The 18585-nt window shown below is 39.9% G+C and overlaps 1 protein-coding gene across 2 annotated transcripts in view; it reads left to right on the forward strand.

Moving 5' to 3' along the window:
- The first annotated feature begins 12024 nt into the window (after nt 1-12024).
- Nucleotides 12025-18585, forward strand: part of TBCA (tubulin folding cofactor A) — a 107136-nt gene continuing 100575 nt past the window's right edge. Inside the window, exon 1 of one of the 2 annotated variants that reach the window (XR_004349315.1) lies at nt 12025-12218. Coding sequence is in view for 1 of the 2 variants with exons in the window: in XM_032627878.1 (XP_032483769.1) it covers nt 12166-12218 (53 nt within the window). In the remaining variant the exon portion in view is untranslated. The remainder of the gene's footprint in view (nt 12219-18585) is intronic. The other variant, XM_032627878.1, reaches the window with a different exon arrangement.

Consider the following 18585-nt stretch of genomic DNA (forward strand, 5'->3'; position numbering starts at 1 on the left):
AGGGAAATCCCAGTCGTAGGCCTTTTTGAGGACTATGATTACAACATATGCAACCTTCCCCATCACCCACACCCTTCCCTTTCCCAAGCACAACACCAAAGATATTTGAATCAAATGACATTGCATATTTAAAGTATTTTAACTCCTGATTCCTTACTACAGTCTTAACACTACCATCAGTAAAACCTCCATTCTAATCTTTGTCTTACCTCATTCACATAGTCATCTTAATAATCCTCTTTTTTTCAAACGTAAATTACCTCCCAAGACACCAGATGTCTAGACATCATTTTCTGTGTGTGACATGTAGTTCATATGACCACTGTAACATAAAAGTGGGAAGACAAAGGGACCAATATGGTTGTAAGGCATCTGCATTTTACTTAAAGTGGTAAAATACTGGCTCTAAGTAGACTATAAATGGTTATCTATATGTATTATAACCCCTGGAGCGCACGCACACGCACACACACACACACACAAAGAGATATAGCCCAAATGACAATTGATCAATTAAAATGAAATACTGAATATTCAAATAATCTAAAGGAAGACAGCAAAGGTAAGATGGGGAACAGAGGAACCAAAAATGAAGGGGACAAACAGAGAATAAATAATAAAGTGGTTGACCTGAATCTAACCATATGATAGTTATATTAAATGTAAATGGCTTAGGGGACTTCCCCAGTGGTCCAGTGGCTAAGACTCCGTGCTCCCAATGCAGGGGGCCTGGGTTTGATCCCTGGCTGGGGAATTAGATCCCACATGCTGCAACTAAGAGTTCCCATGCCACAACTAAAGATCCCGCATGCCACAACTAAAGATCCCACACCGACGATGAAGATCCCATGTGCTGCAACTAATACCCGGTGCAGCCAAATAAATAAATGTTTTTTAAAAAATGTAAATGGTTTAAATACATCAGATAAAGACAGAGATAGAATGGTCAGCAAAAAAGTAAATGAACAAGACCAAAGTATATGTTGTCTACAAGAAACTCACTTCAAATATAATTGTATAAGTAGGTTAAAGTAATAGGATGGAGAAAGATATACCATATGAACACTCATCAAAAGAAATAGGGAGTGACTGTACTAAGATAAGACAAAGTAGACTTCATAGCACAGAAAATCACCAAGGATAAAGGGAGACATTACAGGCTGATAAAAGAGTTAATTCACCAAGAAGATATAACAGTCCTACATGTGAATGCAGCCAATAACAGAGCTTCAAAATATACAAAGCAAAAGTTGGCAGAACTGCAAGGAGAAAGAGATGTATCTGCAGTTATGGTAGGAGACATCAACATTCCTCTCTTTGTAACAGACAGAACCAATAGACAGAAATTCAGTAAGGTTATAGTACCTTGAGCACACCCTTTGGACCAATTTAACCCCAAATGTATTTCCACCCTTTTTTCTTTCCTTTTCTCAAATCACTCCTGCCCTCCATTTTCTTTCAGCTCCTAGCTTTATTTTAAATTCATCTGTGTTTTTCACTCTTGTTTTGTCTTTGTAGTTTTATATCAATTTCCAATTGGTTGCAAAAGCAAAAATGCGGATAATGAAAGTTTAGGGACTTCTCTGGTGGCTCAGTGGTTAAGAATCCGCCTGCCAAGGCAGGGGACATGAGTTCGAGCCCTGGTTCGGAAACATCCCACATACCGTGAAGCAACTAAGCCTGTGCGCCACAACTACTGAGCCTGCGCTCTAGAGCCCCGCAAGCCACAACTACTGAGCCCGCATGCTGCAACTACTGCAGCCCACGTGCCTAGAGCCGGTGTTCTGCAACAAGAGAAGCCACCACAATGAGAAGCCCATGCATCACAACGAAGAGTAACCCCCGTGAAACCCCCGCTCGACGCAATTAGAGAAAGCCTGCGCGGCAACGAAGATCCAACACAACCAAATAAATAAATAAATAAATTTATAAAAAAAAGAAAGTTAGTTTAAAGGGCACAGTAAGTGTTCAGCTGAAACAGTTTGCAACAGCCCCTGGGAGCTGGTAGTTTCCTCTGAAGCTTCCCTTTCTCCTTTTGAATAATTCACAAAGTGTCCATACCACATACTCTTATCATTTTGTAGCTGAGAGCTACATTATGGTCCAGAAAGACAAGGTGTCTTGAATGTTCTCCCCTACTATTATCTTCTACTATTTTTGATTCCTGTTAGAACAGTTAAAACATAGTTGCTTTGATTAATGTGGTATCCAAGCAAACTTCACCAACCACTTACAAAGCAGTTTTTGTAAAATTGATTTTTCTTTCCATCGTTTCTTATGGAAATTAACTTTTATAAAGAAAGGAAAGCAAAATTCCACTGTGTGTAATAGTGCAAACAACTTAAATTATATATCAGTCTTTACTTGTAGGCACTACTTTTTAGTTAATATGAGTTAAACAATATTGCATTCCCAGTGTTTGTTCTCCAATGATTTGGCAAAGATGAATTCTCATTCTTTAAATAAAGAATTGAACACTAATAATGCCTTTTCTGTAATTTTATTGATTTTCATCTTTGTTTTCCTTTACCTTTTTGCAGTTTTCTTACCTGAATTTTTTTCTGTGCTAGAAGAAAAATATAGGCTGAATTAAGAGGCACTATTTTAAATATTGTTATAAGTATTTTAAAAATATACAATATGCCCTTCAGAGTGATCAAAGTTCATGTGCATAGACTCTGCCCTGTTTGGAAATAATAACAATTATCATTATTAAGTACTTACTACATGTTAAGAATTGTATCTTTATTTACATTATTGCATTTTATCGTACCTAAAGGCTTTCAGAAGAAAAATTTAAAGTTTATACCTTTTGCAAAGGTATATAGCTGGCATTAAACCTGATAGGCATAAATACACAGTTTACACAGAATATTTTAAATGTATTCATTGAAAGGATATTTTAATAATGCAAATTGCCAATAATAAATTTAACGTGTGAGGATTCCTTTCCTTTACTGTTTGTAATAGATTACTCCAATAATATTTATATCTCGTTTGCTTTGGAATCCTTTGCTAGTTCACTAAAAAAAAAAAGTAAACTTGTTCCATAATATAATTTTAATAAAGAGCATCAATTCTGGATAATTTTTTTCTTTTCCCACATGAGTTAAGGTAATAACAATAATTACCATTTATTGAGTATTTATGATGTGCCAGGCATTGTGCTAAATCCTTCACATACATTGTCTTATATAAGTTTCACATCCACCACAACCCTATGTGGCAGATATTTTATCTCCACTTTACAGTTGAGGAAACTGAGTCTCAGAGAGAATTAGTAAATTGCTCAAGGTTTTCCAGTAAGAATGTGTCACTGAGGCCCCAGTTCCTGCTTGTAATCATTTCAGGAGCAGTCACTGTGTGACTAAATACCAAAACATTTGAGTAAAAAGTGGGAAAAAAAATTAATCATTAATTACTGGTTACTTGGTGTCATATTAGACTTCCAGTTGTTTTACTGTATTTAACCAAGGTTATTATTGAATTCTGTTACTCTGATTTCTTGTGTGGCTAAAAAGCCAAGGGGAATTGGTTAAGTTCTATCCACTCTAAAGCTTCCATATCACTTGGAAGCATATAACTCTTTGCTGGGGGTGGCGGGTGGGGGGTGGTTAGTTCTTTTGAAAAAAATTTTTTTTGTGTAGTATAGTTGATTTACAATGTTGTGTTAGTTTCAGTACAGCAAAGTGAATCAGTTACACATATACATATATCCACTGTTTTTTTTTTTTTAGATTCTTTTCCCATATAGGCCATTACAGAGTATTGAATAGAGTTCCCTCTGCTATACAGCAGGTTCTTATTAGTTATCTGTTTGGAAGCATATAACTCTTATACTAAAAGAATTCTTAAAAATCACAACTATATGGTTAAATGGCAATCACACCCACACAAGGGTGTGCGAAAAATATGGTAATAAGGGAACAGAAATAATTGTAGTAATAATTAAATAACAATACAGTAATTAAATATTAGAGTAGGGCTTCCCTGGTGGCACAGTGGTTGAGAGTCCACCTGCCAATGCAGGGGACACGGGTTCGTGCCCCGGCCCGGGAAGATCCCACATGCCGCGGAGAGGTTGGGCCTGTGAACCATGGCCGCTGAGCCTGTGCATCCGGAGCCTGTGCTCTGCAACGGGAGAGGCCACAACAGTGAGAGGCCTGCGTACCGAAAAAAAAAAAAAAAAAAAAAAATATATATATATATATATATATATATATTAGGGTAGTAATGTTAGAATTGAAGTTGTGGAAGTTGAAATTCCTCTCCTCAATTAAGAAGTAATATCTTTATATTACCTTAAAATGCTAGGGGAAAAGCCATTTCACAGACTCTCTTCCCATTAGCAGACTATTCTGCAGAATTCTAGTAAGTTTTCACGGATGATAGCTTAATTTTTCTTTTTACTTTAGGTTTGTAACACAGGAAGAATTCTCTAGGCCTTAAGTAGTTTACTGTAATGGATAAGAAATTCTGTTAGAAGATAATTTCAAAAAGAGGTAAATAATTTAAATTAAAAAACCTGTATGAATGGATATTTGTGACCCAGTATTTAGAATATTCTTTTAGTAATCTAGAAACTGTAATATGTTGTCCAAAAACCTTATCTTTTTTTGTTGTGCTTCTAATTAATATCAAAAAAAGAATATATAATGACAATTGAAAATATTTCACACCTAAGAAAAATATCTTACTGAAAGGAATAATGTGTCCGAGATATGATACAAATAAAATAGTCATAAATATTTTGGTGAGAGTTTCAAATAGAACAGTCAGAGAGTTCATGATAAACACATAAAAAGATTTTATCTATAGCGTGTAATCCAGAAACACCTTCCAGGTCTCTCTTGATTGACCCTGAATAAAAGTCGTACTTCAGGTGACAAAAAAAGGTCCATTAATTTTGCTCATGCATTTCAACATAAAAATGGAATGGAATCATTGACTACAGGTAGAAATGTGCAAAACTACTCAAGATATGTGTGCTGCTTTGAGGCTACACATTCATGCCACTTTTGTCTGCCAGCTTGATTTTTGACTTGGGCACTCATGGATAAAAGGTATGTGATCTGAAAAAATAGTGTGTGTCTTTTAAAAGTCAGTGTCATGTAATGTCATTCCTTTTGGTGAAATTTATGTTACACAGTATTAGACCATAGGCTGAGCTAATGTAACATGATGCATTAAAAACTGCACATCATGATCGCAATATGTGTCAGAGCAATGAATTGTTATATCAGATACCTGTTCAGCTGTAAATAGGGCCCTCTGTAAGTCACTGACAAAAGGATAATATTCTCTCGATGCCTGTGTAGAACTCCTGTTGTCTAAAACATGCAGCCTTCCGACCTCCATACTCTGTGACCTGTGGCCATTTAAGTTGCATGTTTAATACATGCATACAATGATAATACAGCACATTATGAAAGCCACAATTGGAGATATTTTTGTTTTCATAGGCATTTTTCTTCCAAAAATCCAATGGCTATATCTTCCCCCGCTCCCAAACAAAGACATACACATGGAGTTCTAATGGATTTTGTATTAGTTAGAAATTCCTTTGGGCCGCAAGTAACAGAAATCTCATAAACAGTAGTTAAATATGTAAGGATTTGTTTTTCTCACGTAAGATGACTAGGGACAGCCACTGGCTTTTGCTCAGCAGCTCAATGATGTCATGACTGGTGTCTCTGAAATATTTGTCTTTTCCTCATGATTGAAAGGTGGATGTTTTAAGTCCAGTTGTTCCATCTACTTTCATTGAAGAAGTGGGAAAGGGGCAGTTCCCTGTATTTGTTCCTTTTATGAAGAAATCCAAAGCATTTCCATCAACCACCTACCTGTTTCCAGTTATATCTAACTCACCACCTCTAGCTGCAAGGAAGGTTGAGAGAATAAGCCCTACAGTGGAAACAGGTAAGAAGAAGAGTTTGGGGAATGAGTGTTTAGTAAGCCAGTTAATAGTATCTACCATAGATGCCCTTAACAATTTATAAATAGAGCAGAGGGATTCCCTGGTGGCACAGTGGTTGAGAGTCCACCTGCCGATGCAGGGGACACGGGTTCGTGCCCCGGTCCAGGAAGATCCCACATGCCGCAGGGTGGCTAGACCCGTGAGCCATGGCCACTGAGCCTGCTCGTTCAGAGCCTGTGCTCCGCAACGGGAGAGGCCACGACAGTGAGAGGCCCACGTACAGCAAAAAAAAAATAAAAAAAAAATAAATAGAGCAGAAAACATAGTATGGGGAAGGCTTTAAATAGTGATCAATTCACATGGTAAAAAATTTAATATTGACTTCTACTTACACCATACATAAATTCTAGTGGAATGTGGATCTAAATGTGACAGGTAAAAAAATAAGTCTTCTGGGCTTCCCTGGTGGCGCAGTGGTTGGGGGTCCGCCTGCTGATACAGAGGACGTGGGTTCGTGCCCCGGTCCGGGGGGATCCCGCGTGCCGCGGAGCGGCTGGGCCCGTGCGCGGTGGCAGCTGGGCCTGTGCGTCTGGAGTCTGTGCTCCGCGGCGGGAGGGGCCCCAGCGGTGAGAGGCTCGCGTACCGCAAAAAAAAAAAAAAAAAAAAGTCTTCTGTAATAAAACATAGGATACTATCTTCATGATGTATGTAGACAAAGATTTCTTAAATATAATACAAAAAGCACTCACCATAAAGGGAAGAATGTAGTCACTGGACTACTAAAATCTAAATCTAAAATCAAGAACTTCTGTTCATCTAACATACCATTCAGAGAGTGAAAAGGGAAGCCACAGAGTTATGTTGTTTACAGTTTCTGACTGTTGGTAAATAGTCCTCCCTTAACATTCTTGTACATGTTCTTTCGGAAACATAAGCCATTTGTACTTGGAGAAGAATTTGTGGATTATAGGGTGTGTGTATGTTCACCATTAGAAGACTCTGTTGAAACCTGACCTTTCTCCACGGCTTCCTAAGAAGAGTTATGCATTCGGTTCATAGAAGTGGTATGACCTAATGCCCCGGCCTGACCTTTATGGGTTGGTAGAAACACTGTTCGGGAGAGAAAAGAAGGCTGGGCCACAGGAGGTGACATCAGTCCACAGTGGGTGTTTTAGTTTCCTTTTGCTGCTGTAACAAATCACCACAAACTTAGTGACTTACAGCAACACTCCTAATGAATGCTCCTATAATTCCAGACACTCTTCTCTGCAATCATGTGAAGTTGCAACCCTTGCTCTTTATGGAATTTGGGATCAAGTTCCACTACTAGTAAGTTCTTTTTTTGCGTGATGATCCACTCATATGAAAAGTCCAAAGCAATCAAATAGTAGGCATAGCTTCAGGTTCAATGGAATTTTTGCTATTGCCTATCATAGAAGCATTCTCCATGGAACTAGGGCCTCTAATCTAACAGAGTCTAAGGTGGCATGGATTACTGTAAGAACAAATTCCACAAGTGGATTACTGGATGTGATGGTGAAAGGTCCCTATCCTATTTCCATCCTTTGGTTTCTTGGTTCCATTCCATGTATTCTATGTATTGAGAGACAATATGTCAGCTATTAGTTCAGTACATATATCGTATCCTGGAGAATGGTGCCCCAATCCCAAGTGTACTATCCCTGAATTGTCACTTTAGCTGAGTCTTTAACAGGCCATTCTATTTTCTATTAAGCTTGTTGCTTCTAGGTGATGAGGCATATGATAAGACCAGTGGATTCTGTGATCTCACTGTTACATTTCCTTTGATCTTAGGCAATGTTGAGTCATGAATTTACCATGTCATTAAACAAATCCATATCTGGAATAGATGTCAATTCTGATAAGGATAAATCATTGCCTGTGTCATTTTAGACCCTTCAAGAAGCAGATGCCAAGATAGGAATTAGACACACAAGAATTGATTGGAGTAAACATCTGTGAAAAATGTGGTGGGAGAGAGCAGAAGTGGCAGGGAGAACCTTCAGACTGCAAAGCAGGTGGTCTGACACCTGTAATAAGAAAGAGGAAGGAAAGATTGGGTAGAAAAAGCTTCAGACTGCAATGCAGTTCTTATAAAATCTTGAAAAGTTTGATAGGGAGTTCCCAAGTAAAGGTTTCCCATAGAGGAATCATCTGGCTTTAGTACCTCTACTAGCTCAATAATTGGCTGGGATGGAAGTATGGACTTGGGGTAAATATGTGAATCCAAAGTTGTGGAACTTTAAGGCTGACAGTCAACTATGCTCCCCACAGAAGTTTCTCTTGAAGGTAGACCTGAGTGGTATAATCCCATGGCTGCTACACTGTACTTTCCAGGGTGGAAGGGGTCCACCAGATAATCAGGCTGCCACCAAATAATCTTCTCTTGGAATGGTGCCATATTAAGAGGTCAAAATTGGTCTTTACTGCTGGCATGTTAGCTATTCAGCAGGAATAGTAGCTAGATCAGCCTTGATGAAAAGGAGCCCATGCATAACCTTTGTGCTAGTTATCTATGGATGCATCATGAATTAATTACCTCAAAGTTAGTGGCTTAAAACAACATTTATTAGGGCTATGGGGCCTAGTGTGCAGTTGCTCTGATGTTGTAATTTCATTTCATAGAACAAGATGGCCAGCTGGAGAAGACACCCTGGAGAGATTACTTAAACAAAGAAGTACTGTTGATAAAAGCATGGCCGGTCTCTTGCTTTCATCAAAATTAGAAACCTATCTCAGTCCCATATTTGACTTTTATTTAACTCAGGAAATACTGTGCATCTACTTGCCATTAGGCATTAAGCTTCCTGCTGGGGAGACTAAGATGAATGTGATATGGTCTCTAATCTTGAGGAGCTTGGAGTCAATTGGAAGAGAATGACATGAAGGGATGGTGAGACTACATTTATAGCTCTGTAAGTGTGTGGGGAAAACAACCTGTATTTGTAAGGGAATCTGCAGCATTCTTTAATAAAATATTACCTCAACCCTCTAAGATTATTAGCAATGGAGAATTGCCACTCACAGATGAGATGGCTAGACTTTCCTCTTGTTCTACTAGATTCACCCAGTCCTGAGGATCTCTCAGATCTCTTTAACCCTCAATCTCAAATGTTAATAAACTTATCCCTTAGAGAGTCCCCTACAGAGTCATTCCTATAGGTCACCTGAGGCCAGGCTAGAATACTTAAACAGAACTCAATTAAGATTTATGGATAACAGAACAGAAGAGTGTCAAACAGTGAGAAATGCAGCTTACATAGTTTCTATTCCAAATACCCTAGGGCATCTCCCTGCCTAGATGTTGCAGGCCTCCTTACAGTTAGCCCTCCTCTCCCATACTAACAAAAATGACCGCTTGTTGGTTTACCTCCTCAAAGTCCAGACCCAAAGGAGCAAGGCCCAGAGAAAAATGGTATGTGTGTGTATGGGGCGGGGGGTGATAGGATATTTCAGATTATCTTAGTAGCTCTTTTGCTGAAATGAGAAGGCTCCATGACATATTGTTAAATGGAAAAAAAGAGTTTTAAAGCAGCATTTATTCATTCAAGAAATATTTATTGAGTACTGACTATATGCCAGGCATTGCTATATGCTGGGATACTGTGGTATCCCTTATTAAGGCCCATACAAAGTGTTTGTTAAATAAATAAGTCAGGGCTTCCCTGGTGGCACAGTGGTTGAGAGTCCGCCTGCCGGTGCAGGGGACACGGGGTCGTGCCCCTGTTCGGGAAGATCCCACATGCCACGGAGTGGCTGGGCCCGTGAGCCATGGCCGCTGAGCCTGTGCGTCCGGAGCCTGTGCTCCGCAACGGGAGAGGCCACAACAGTGAGAGGCCCGCGTACCAAAAGAAAAAAATAAAAATAAATAAAATAAAATAAAATAAATAAATAAGTCATCTGGGAGGTTCTAAATAGGAAACTAAGAATACGGTAGGATAGACATTCATATAAATATAGAAATATACAGGTCTTTTGGCTGGTATGTTACATTTATTTATTACTGGTTCACACATAGAAATCATTAAAACAAAGAGAAGAAAAGCAAATGGGTGGAGGTAGAGTTGGGGGTTTGGGGAGATATTAGGTATTTACATCAAAAAACTTAGGCTGAGGGAAATCCTGCAAATCAGTGCGAAACTAAGCTCTAAGGTTCTGGAAACCAAGGCAAAAAGGAAAGTATGAAGAGTTACAAGTCTTTTGTTGCCTGACTAAAGGAAGATCCTTGACAATAGCAAGAGCCCTATCAGCACAATCTTTTGGTGTGTGGGTTTCACTGCTGTTTTTTCTTTGCCTTAAGAGGTTGCCCAGTAACTTTATATTAATGATCTACTGGATTCCTGTTTGTAGCATTTTGCTGTGTTGAGTCTGTTGGTTTTTCTGTTTTGTTTTGTTTTGACCTCCCCCGCCCTGCCACCCCCCAGTATTTCATAGGTCTGCTGTGTCACCTGAAGTTTATTTCAGTGTGCCAACCAGTCAGATGACAGTATTTACTGAATTTAACACCTGCTGTGTACAGAACACAGGTGGAAGTTAGGAGAGGAAGATTTATAGAAGACAAGATTCTTGCCTCTAAAGATGTTTATAACCCAACGAAGAGAGTGAGCACACCCTCGTGAAGGACTCAAACAATAGTTTTTAAAAGAAATACACCAAAAATAGGGCTTCCCTGGTGGCTTAGTGGTTAAGAACCCGCCTGCCAATGCAGGGGACACGGGTTTGATCCCTGGTCTGGGAAGATCCCACATGCTGCGGAGCAGCTAAGCCTGTGCACCACAACTACTGAGCCTGCGTGCCACAACTTCTAAAGCCCACGTGCCGTAGAGCCTGTGCTCCTCAACAAGAGAAGCCAACGCAATGAGAAGCCCATGAGAGTAGCCCCTGCTCGCCGCAACTAGAGAAAGCCCGCATGCAGCAACGAAGATCCAACACAGCCAATAAATAAATAAATTTGTTTTTTTAAAAAAGAAATATACCAAAAATAAAAATTAATTTTGGGTGATTCCAAAGTATCCAGGGAGCATTAAATGGGCAGGGGTCAGTCGTGGTATACTTTCTCTGGGAGGTGGGTTTTGATCTTGGTTTTATACTAAGGTTCCTGAACTGGCAGGGTCTTGAACTGTCCAGAGCTAGTCACAAAAGCCAGAAGGAGTGAATCAAGTGTAGGGAAGGGTAAAGAGAGGCCTTTGAAGAATGATACCAAGAAACTATAAAAGGAAGGAGGCTCTGCCCTGCGTTCCTTGGGGGACTCCGCCGGGAAGAGGTTGCCAGAGCTCACTGGAGGTTTGTTTCATTTTATGCAATAGACACATTTTTTGAAAATATAAAATAGTCAAAAGCTGTTGAGTATTATGTCAGGCATTGAGGTTTAACCTTCATATCTACTCTGTAAAGTGGACATTATTTCTATTTTGCATACAAGGCAAAAGCCTCAGCAGCGAGGTTAGGTGGCCTATGTGCCCAGTGTCAGTTAGCTATTAAAGGGTAAAACCCCTTTAATACCAAAGGTCAGTGGGTTTGTTTGACCACGAAGCCCAAGCTTTTTTATGCCACACAATTTTTGTAAGTTGGATATTTAACATTTACTCGAGGTAATGATTTTTGAATAAGTCCTATAGTCGTTTTTTTTGTTAGGTGCATTTATCTACAAACGTTGTTTGCAGAGGTCTGAGGTGGAGGGTAAGGATTTTCTTAACTGCGTGCATGACGGTAGTTTATTTCTTTAAACCTGCATCATTTTACCCCATTTGACATAAGATAATGACACCGAAAATATCTTCAATTTTTAGGTCACTCCGTCCTTTCAGCGGATAATCTCGCAAAGCAATGTCATGGCCAAACCAGTCTATCCGGGGAGACACAAGTTTCCCCAAACGCCCAGGCTGTGGAGACCAGGAAAAGTGTAACTTGTATTCACACTAAAAGGAGGGCTGTTCAAGAATAAAAAGGAGGGCTACTTGAGATAGACAAGCCAGGTTCTGCGAGCGGGAAACTCGGTGGAGGTGGGTGAGTGGTGACCCCGCCCTTGGCTCGCGACCCTGGGCCACGCCCAGCGGGTGTGGCCGCAGCGCCAGCGTGGCTCCGGGGCCGCGCCGGAGTGTGCGCATGCGCGCCGGCCCGCGCCAGGCGGCGCGCCGGCTACGCCAACAGACCCGCTTCCTTCGCTTAGTCTCCCTCAAAGGTTACCCCGGCTCTCCGCCACTCATTCCCGCGGCGCTCGAGGGACCATGGCCGATCCTCGCGTGAGGCAGATCAAGATCAAAACTGGCGTGGTGAAGCGGTAAGGAGCCAGGAGCGGCGCAGCTGCCGCCGTCTCCTCTTCCTCGCCCCGTGGCGGCCCGAGAGGCCGTGCGGAGCGCAGGCCCGAGCTGGGCCCCGGACTCCAGGCCTCAGCTGGGGCGCCGCGGCCGGTGGGGACGAGGCGGGAACGGAGGGGGCGCGCAGGTGCCCAAGTCACCGGACCGGGGCACTCCCTCTCCGCGCCTGCCCCCTCCAAAACCTAGACGCGGAGCGGTGAAGGTCGCGGCGGCCCCACCCCTCCGGCGCCCGCAGTCGGGGAGGCAGAGGGGCGGCGGCCCGGCTCTCGAGGGCGGGGCGGGCTGGGGTCGTATCTCCGAGTGCGCTGCCCGGGTCTCCCTGCGGAACCTGGCTGGTGGGGGGCGCTTCCGGTCCATTACCTACGCTCACGTGGACGCGCGAGCCCGTTGTGAAGTTTAGGGGGTCGCTGCGAGCCCGGCCCTCATTAGAAATGGGACCTTGCGGGCGCCCTGTCATCTAACATGGCAGGCGGGACTCGCAGTCTGAAGAACTGCGGCGTGAACTTCCAGCACACTCGACAAACTTCTGTGGCCTCACTCCCCGGCTAGCTTCCCCGAGGCTCGCCCCGGAGCTTGTGGGGTGCTGTTCAAGTAACTATCCTGTGTAGGCCAGTCCTGTAATTCGCCGTCATTCTCACCGCTGTGGAGTGCCTATTAGGCCTTTATTGTTCAGACCCCAAAAGATGAAACTTTTTGATGAGGCATTCCAAGAGAAAAGATGAACAGCCTTCTGAAGAAGTAGGTTATTTGGCAGTAAACATGTCTAATCCTAGTTCTCTCGCTTCTTCCTCTGCCCACCTTTCCTCCCTGTGTTGATATTTTCACCAGAGGAAGGACAAGGCAAAGGGGAGAATAAACACTTTTTAAGATATTGCCTCCGCGGCTTAGCACAGCATTGCACTGTGCTTTCCAGAAGCTGTCATTATTGTTAAGGCGGTAAGGAGATAGGATGAGTAGTAGTGAAATGTACAGCCTTTTCTGAAGTGAGACTGCTTGGGTTCCAGTCCTGATTCTAACATATATTATGTATTGTTGAATATATTACATTGCACCGTGCCTCAGTTTCCTGGTTTGTAAAATGGAGTAAGTACCCGCCTCATGCAGTTGTTCCAAAAAATGCTGTTCTGTTTAACAGTATGTGGTAAGTACTAGTAAATGTTAACTAATACTATGGTTTGTATTCCCATTTTACAGATGAGAAACTGAGGTTTAATGAAGTTAAAATAGGAAAAGTAAACTTGTCCGGGGTCACTGTGCTAGTTAGTGGCAGAGCAGGGAAAAGCACTAGGATTTCTGATCTACAACCTTTTGTTTTAAGCTACAGTGCCCCCCAGAAGAGTATTTTTTTAAATGTGTGATAATAGAAGGGGAGTTGAGATGTGTAATTGAAAATATAATTTGCCCTATTACCCCCAAGTTCTGTTTTCACTTTTGTTAGACTTACTTTGGTTATGTCATTTTCATAAATCTGTTTGGCAGAAGTACCAGGGTATAATGAAGAGTGCTTTAAAAGTCATGAGAAATGACTCTTTTATTGAGTATAGTTGATTTACAATATTAGTTTCAGGTGTATAACAGTGATTCAAAATTTTTTATTAATTATTCTCCATTAAGTTATTATAAAATATTGGCTGTATTCCCTGTACTGTACAATATATTCTTGTAGCTTATTTATTTTATATGTAGTAGTTTGTACTTCTTAATCCCCTACCCCTATTCTACCCCATTCCCTTCCCTCTCCCCACTGGTAACTACTAGTTTGCTCTCTATATCTGTAAGTCAGTTTCTGATCTGTTATATTCATTTGTGTGTTTTATTTTTTAGATTCCACATATTAGTGATAACATATAGTGTTTGTCTTTCTCTGTGTGACTTACTTCACTAAGCATAATACCCTGTAGGTCCATCCATGTTGTTGCAAATGGCAGAATTCCATTCTTTTTTATGGCTGAGTAGTATTCTGTCGTGTGTATATGTGTGTGTGTGTGTGTGTGTACGTATATCACATCTTCTCTATCCATTCATCAGTTGAATGACGCTTAGGTTGCTTCCATAGCTTTGCTATTGTAAATAATGCTGCTGTGAACATGGGGGTGCATGTATCTTTTCGAAATAGTGGTTTCATTTTCTTCAGATAAATACCCAGGAGTGGAATTGCCGGATCATATGGTGGTTCTGTTTTTAGTTTTTTGAGGAACCTCGATGCTGTTTCCCATAGTGGCTGCACCAATTTACATTCCCACCAGCAGTGTACAGGGGTTCCCTTTTCTCCACATCCTCACCAGCATTTGTTATTTGTGGGAAGACACACTCATTTAGATAATAATTTAAGTTTTCAGGCTTTCAAAAATTCTTAAGTACTTATGGAAACTGCTTGGAAATAAAGTTTTGTTTTCATTTTATTTCAATAATAGAGCATTATCACACTAATTTTGATTCTTCATACATAAGTAAATTTATCATTTTTATGAAATCCCCTCATAATTTACTTCATAATATCTCAAATTGCTTATAAATTAATGGAAATGCCTACTGTACATTTTTTTCATGGCTTTTCTGTTGACATTTTGGTGTAGAGCTTTCCCATATGTACTGAAATGAGATATGGTTTTTAAAAAACCTAAAATTTCTATTTTAGCTGCTTATTACTCATATTTTGCCTTGGTAGATAACTCTCTAAATCCATAAATATTGTTCCCTATTCTCCTGTGACATTCTCCTGAAAATTATTTTACTGTGACTCCTTCCATCTTCTGCCTTAGTATCCTGTTTTTTTTAAAATTCTACATTATACTTCAGCAAAGGAAAAAAATAGATGAGGCAGATGTGGCAACACGTTAATAATTGTTGGGGATGAATGGTCATGGATCTTCATTATATTCTTCTCTATATATATTAAACATTTTTTATAATAAAAAGGTATGCATTTTTTCTCCTCCAAATTTAGTTTCAAAGACTTCTCAGTTAGTTTCATGATTCAGACATGTTCTTGGTTTTGTGAACGGCATTCTGTGCATTGGTTTCTTAAAGCAGTGGTCTAAAATTCAGTTTCTGTTCTCAGCACCTTTTTTCTAGTCAAGATGTTCATTTCCCATCACCTCATTTATCTTCAGAAGTAACAACTTTTATTTGGAAAAAGAGATTTAAAGTCATTCAAGCCCAGAATTCCTTCAGTTTTCTTTCCAGGAGTTCAGAACCATTTAGAAATATATTCTAGGTGTTAGTCCTAGAGTTCAGTTTGGGTAGGCTGTGTGCTTGGGAGGGTAGATTCTTAGAGTTTAGTGTCTAATCAAATCAAATCTGCTAAAATACTTCAGGTGATCTGAAAGTTCCCTGTAGTGGGTTTTAGGAAGAAATGTGGACAGGCAGATGGAATATTACTGGAGTATGGAAACAGGCAATAAATAAAAGGTGGTATTTGGCAACTGAGAGATCAAACAATGAGTGGAAGATGCGCATTTCAGCATGTTGGCAAAATGGTGGTTTTAGACCCTAAGGAAATAGGCAGAAGCCTCACAGTGCTCTAGTCCTAGAGAAACTTTGTTATTTCACATGGTAACAAAGGCAAAGGATCTGATTTCCTGAAATAGATTTCAAGAGAGAGGTTAGACCCCTAGAAACAGGAGAGTCCAGTTACTAGGAATGGCTTGTAAGGTGAGAGTTAGACAGCCATGAGTCTGACTCCGTACTGAGTTCCTGACTCGTAGGACTTGTCAAATATCTCCTCCCCTGCAATGGGATTGTTTTTCTAGGGCTAATTCTGGCTGTGAATTAGAGATATGTGTGCACTAGGGGCTGGGTAATATACGAAGTTTCTTCAAGCAGCAGCCTGTGTTCACATGTGACTCCTTGTTAATGGGTATTAGTTGGTAGGTTTGGGTCTTGCAGGCTGTTTTTAAAGATTTGATGTTCGACAAATATTTAACAAATGAGACTGAATATCCTTTACCAAATTACACCAACATCAGTGGAATATTTTTCTTTATCTTCTTATCTTCCCTTGAGACTGGGAGTGACATCAGTGACGAAACTGTCTTGTTCACTGCTCTGTCTTCAGTGCCTGGCATGGAATAGCCACCTGACCTAAGTTTACTGAGATTAATTGAATGATCAGTGCCAAACAGTATTAAGCAAGGTCAGATTTACTCGAGTTTTCTGTTGAAATAATCACAGCCTCCTTTTTGTTCATCCTTGATAATTTAAGGGCTTATATTAGGAGTTTGGGATTAACATATACACACTACTATATATAAAATAGATAAACACAAGGGCCTACTGTATAGCACAGGGAGCTATATTCAATATCTTATAATCACATATAATGGAAAAGAATCTGAAAAAGAACATATATATGTATATGTATATCTGAATCACTTTGCTGTGCACCTGAAACTAACACAACACTATAAGTCAACTATACTTCAATGTAAATAAATAAATAAATAAAGTGTGTATGTGTGTGTGAAAAAAAAAAATAAAAATTTGAATCCATGTTCCAGATTGCTAGACCTACTTATATGTGACTGGGCACAGCTAATCTGGCAGCCCTAGCAAGGAGTTACCAGATATGACTCCAAATTTCTTCTTCTCCAGTGCAGAACTGTAAATCTCCCCCACCTCCCACCCCCCAGTGTCTCGCTGACATTAGTTGTCTGGGTTTACCTGGGACAGAAGGGTTTCCAGGATGTGGAACCTACAGTCCTAAAGTTGGGAAAGTCCCAAGCAAACCAGGGTGATTCGTATTAGTACTTACATAAGTAGCTAACATAGCACTGTTTTGTGTGTGCTGTGATTATTTGGAGACTATTTGCTGATAGTACAACTGTGAATTGAATGTTGTACTTTACTTAAAACTTAAATGCATCCTGTAAATATGAAGTTTTGCCAGAGAAGCTTTTTTTCCTGTATTAAATTATTGGTGATTTAGAAAATACTTTCCTCTAAAGTAGAAGATACAGCATTGATTTTTTTTCTTCTGGTTTTATTGAGATATAATTGACATACAGCAACTGTATAAGTTTAAGGTATACAACATAATGATTTGACTTATATACATCATGAAATTATTACCACAGTAAGTTTAGTGAACATTTATCATCTCATATAGATACAAAATTAAAGAAATAGAAAAATATTTTTTCCTTGTGATCAGAGCTCAGAATTTACTCTTACAACTTTCATGATAACATACAGTGTTAATTATATTTATCATGTTGTTCATTACATACCTAGTAGTACTTATTTACCTTATAACTGGAAGTTTGTACCTTTTTGACTATTTTTATCCAATTCCCCTTCTCCCCCCCCCCCCCCACCTTTGGTAACCACAAATCTGATCTTTTTTTCTATGAGTTTTTTTTGTTTTTGAAGTATAATTGACCTACAACGCTGTGGTAGTTCCTGATATACAACATAGTAATTTGACATTTCTGTATTTCAAAATGAACACCACGATAAGTCTAGTTACCATCTGTCACCATACAAAGATGTTACATAATTATTGACTATATTCACATTGTACCTTTCATACCTGTGACTCATTTATTTTGTAACTGGAAGTTTGTACCTCTTAATCTCCCTCACCTATTTCTCTCTTCCCCCCACATGCCTCCCCTTTGGCAACCACCTGTTTGTTCTCTCTATGATTCTGTTTCTGTCTAGTTATGTTTGTTCATTTGCTTTTTAGATCCCACATATAAGTAAAATCACATAGTATTTGTTTTTCTCTGTCTGATTTATTTCACTTGGGATAATGCCCTCTAAGTCCATCCATGTTGTCACAAATGACAAGATTTCATTCTTCTTTATGGCTGAGTAATATTCCATTGTGTGTGTATGTATAAGTAATTATAAATATATATATCAATCACATTTTCTTTATTCATCTGTTCATGGGCACTTAGGTTTCTTCCCTATCTTGGCTATTGTAAGTGCTGCAGAGAACATCGGAGTACATATATCTTTTTGAATTAGTATTTTAGTTTTCTTCGGATAAATACTCAAGAGTGGAATTGCTGGATTGTATAGTAGTTTTATTTTTAATTTTTTGAGGAATCTCCATACTGTTTCCTATAGTGGCTGCACCAATTTACATTCCCACCAGCAGTACACAAGGGTTCCTTTTTCTCCACACCCTCACCAACATTTGTTTTCTTTTTTAAATTTTATTTATATTTATTATTTTTGGCTGTGTTGGATCTTCGTTGCTATGCGCAGGCTTTCTCTAGTTGCGGTGAGCGGGGGCTACTCTTCGTTGCAGCGCGCGGGCTTCTCTTGTTGCCGAGCACAGGCTCTAGAGCGTGCCGGCTTCAGTAGATGCAGCGCGTGGGC

Source organism: Phocoena sinus, chromosome 3 (genome assembly GCF_008692025.1).
Source record: "Phocoena sinus isolate mPhoSin1 chromosome 3, mPhoSin1.pri, whole genome shotgun sequence".
Lineage (NCBI taxonomy): Eukaryota > Metazoa > Chordata > Mammalia > Artiodactyla > Phocoenidae > Phocoena > Phocoena sinus.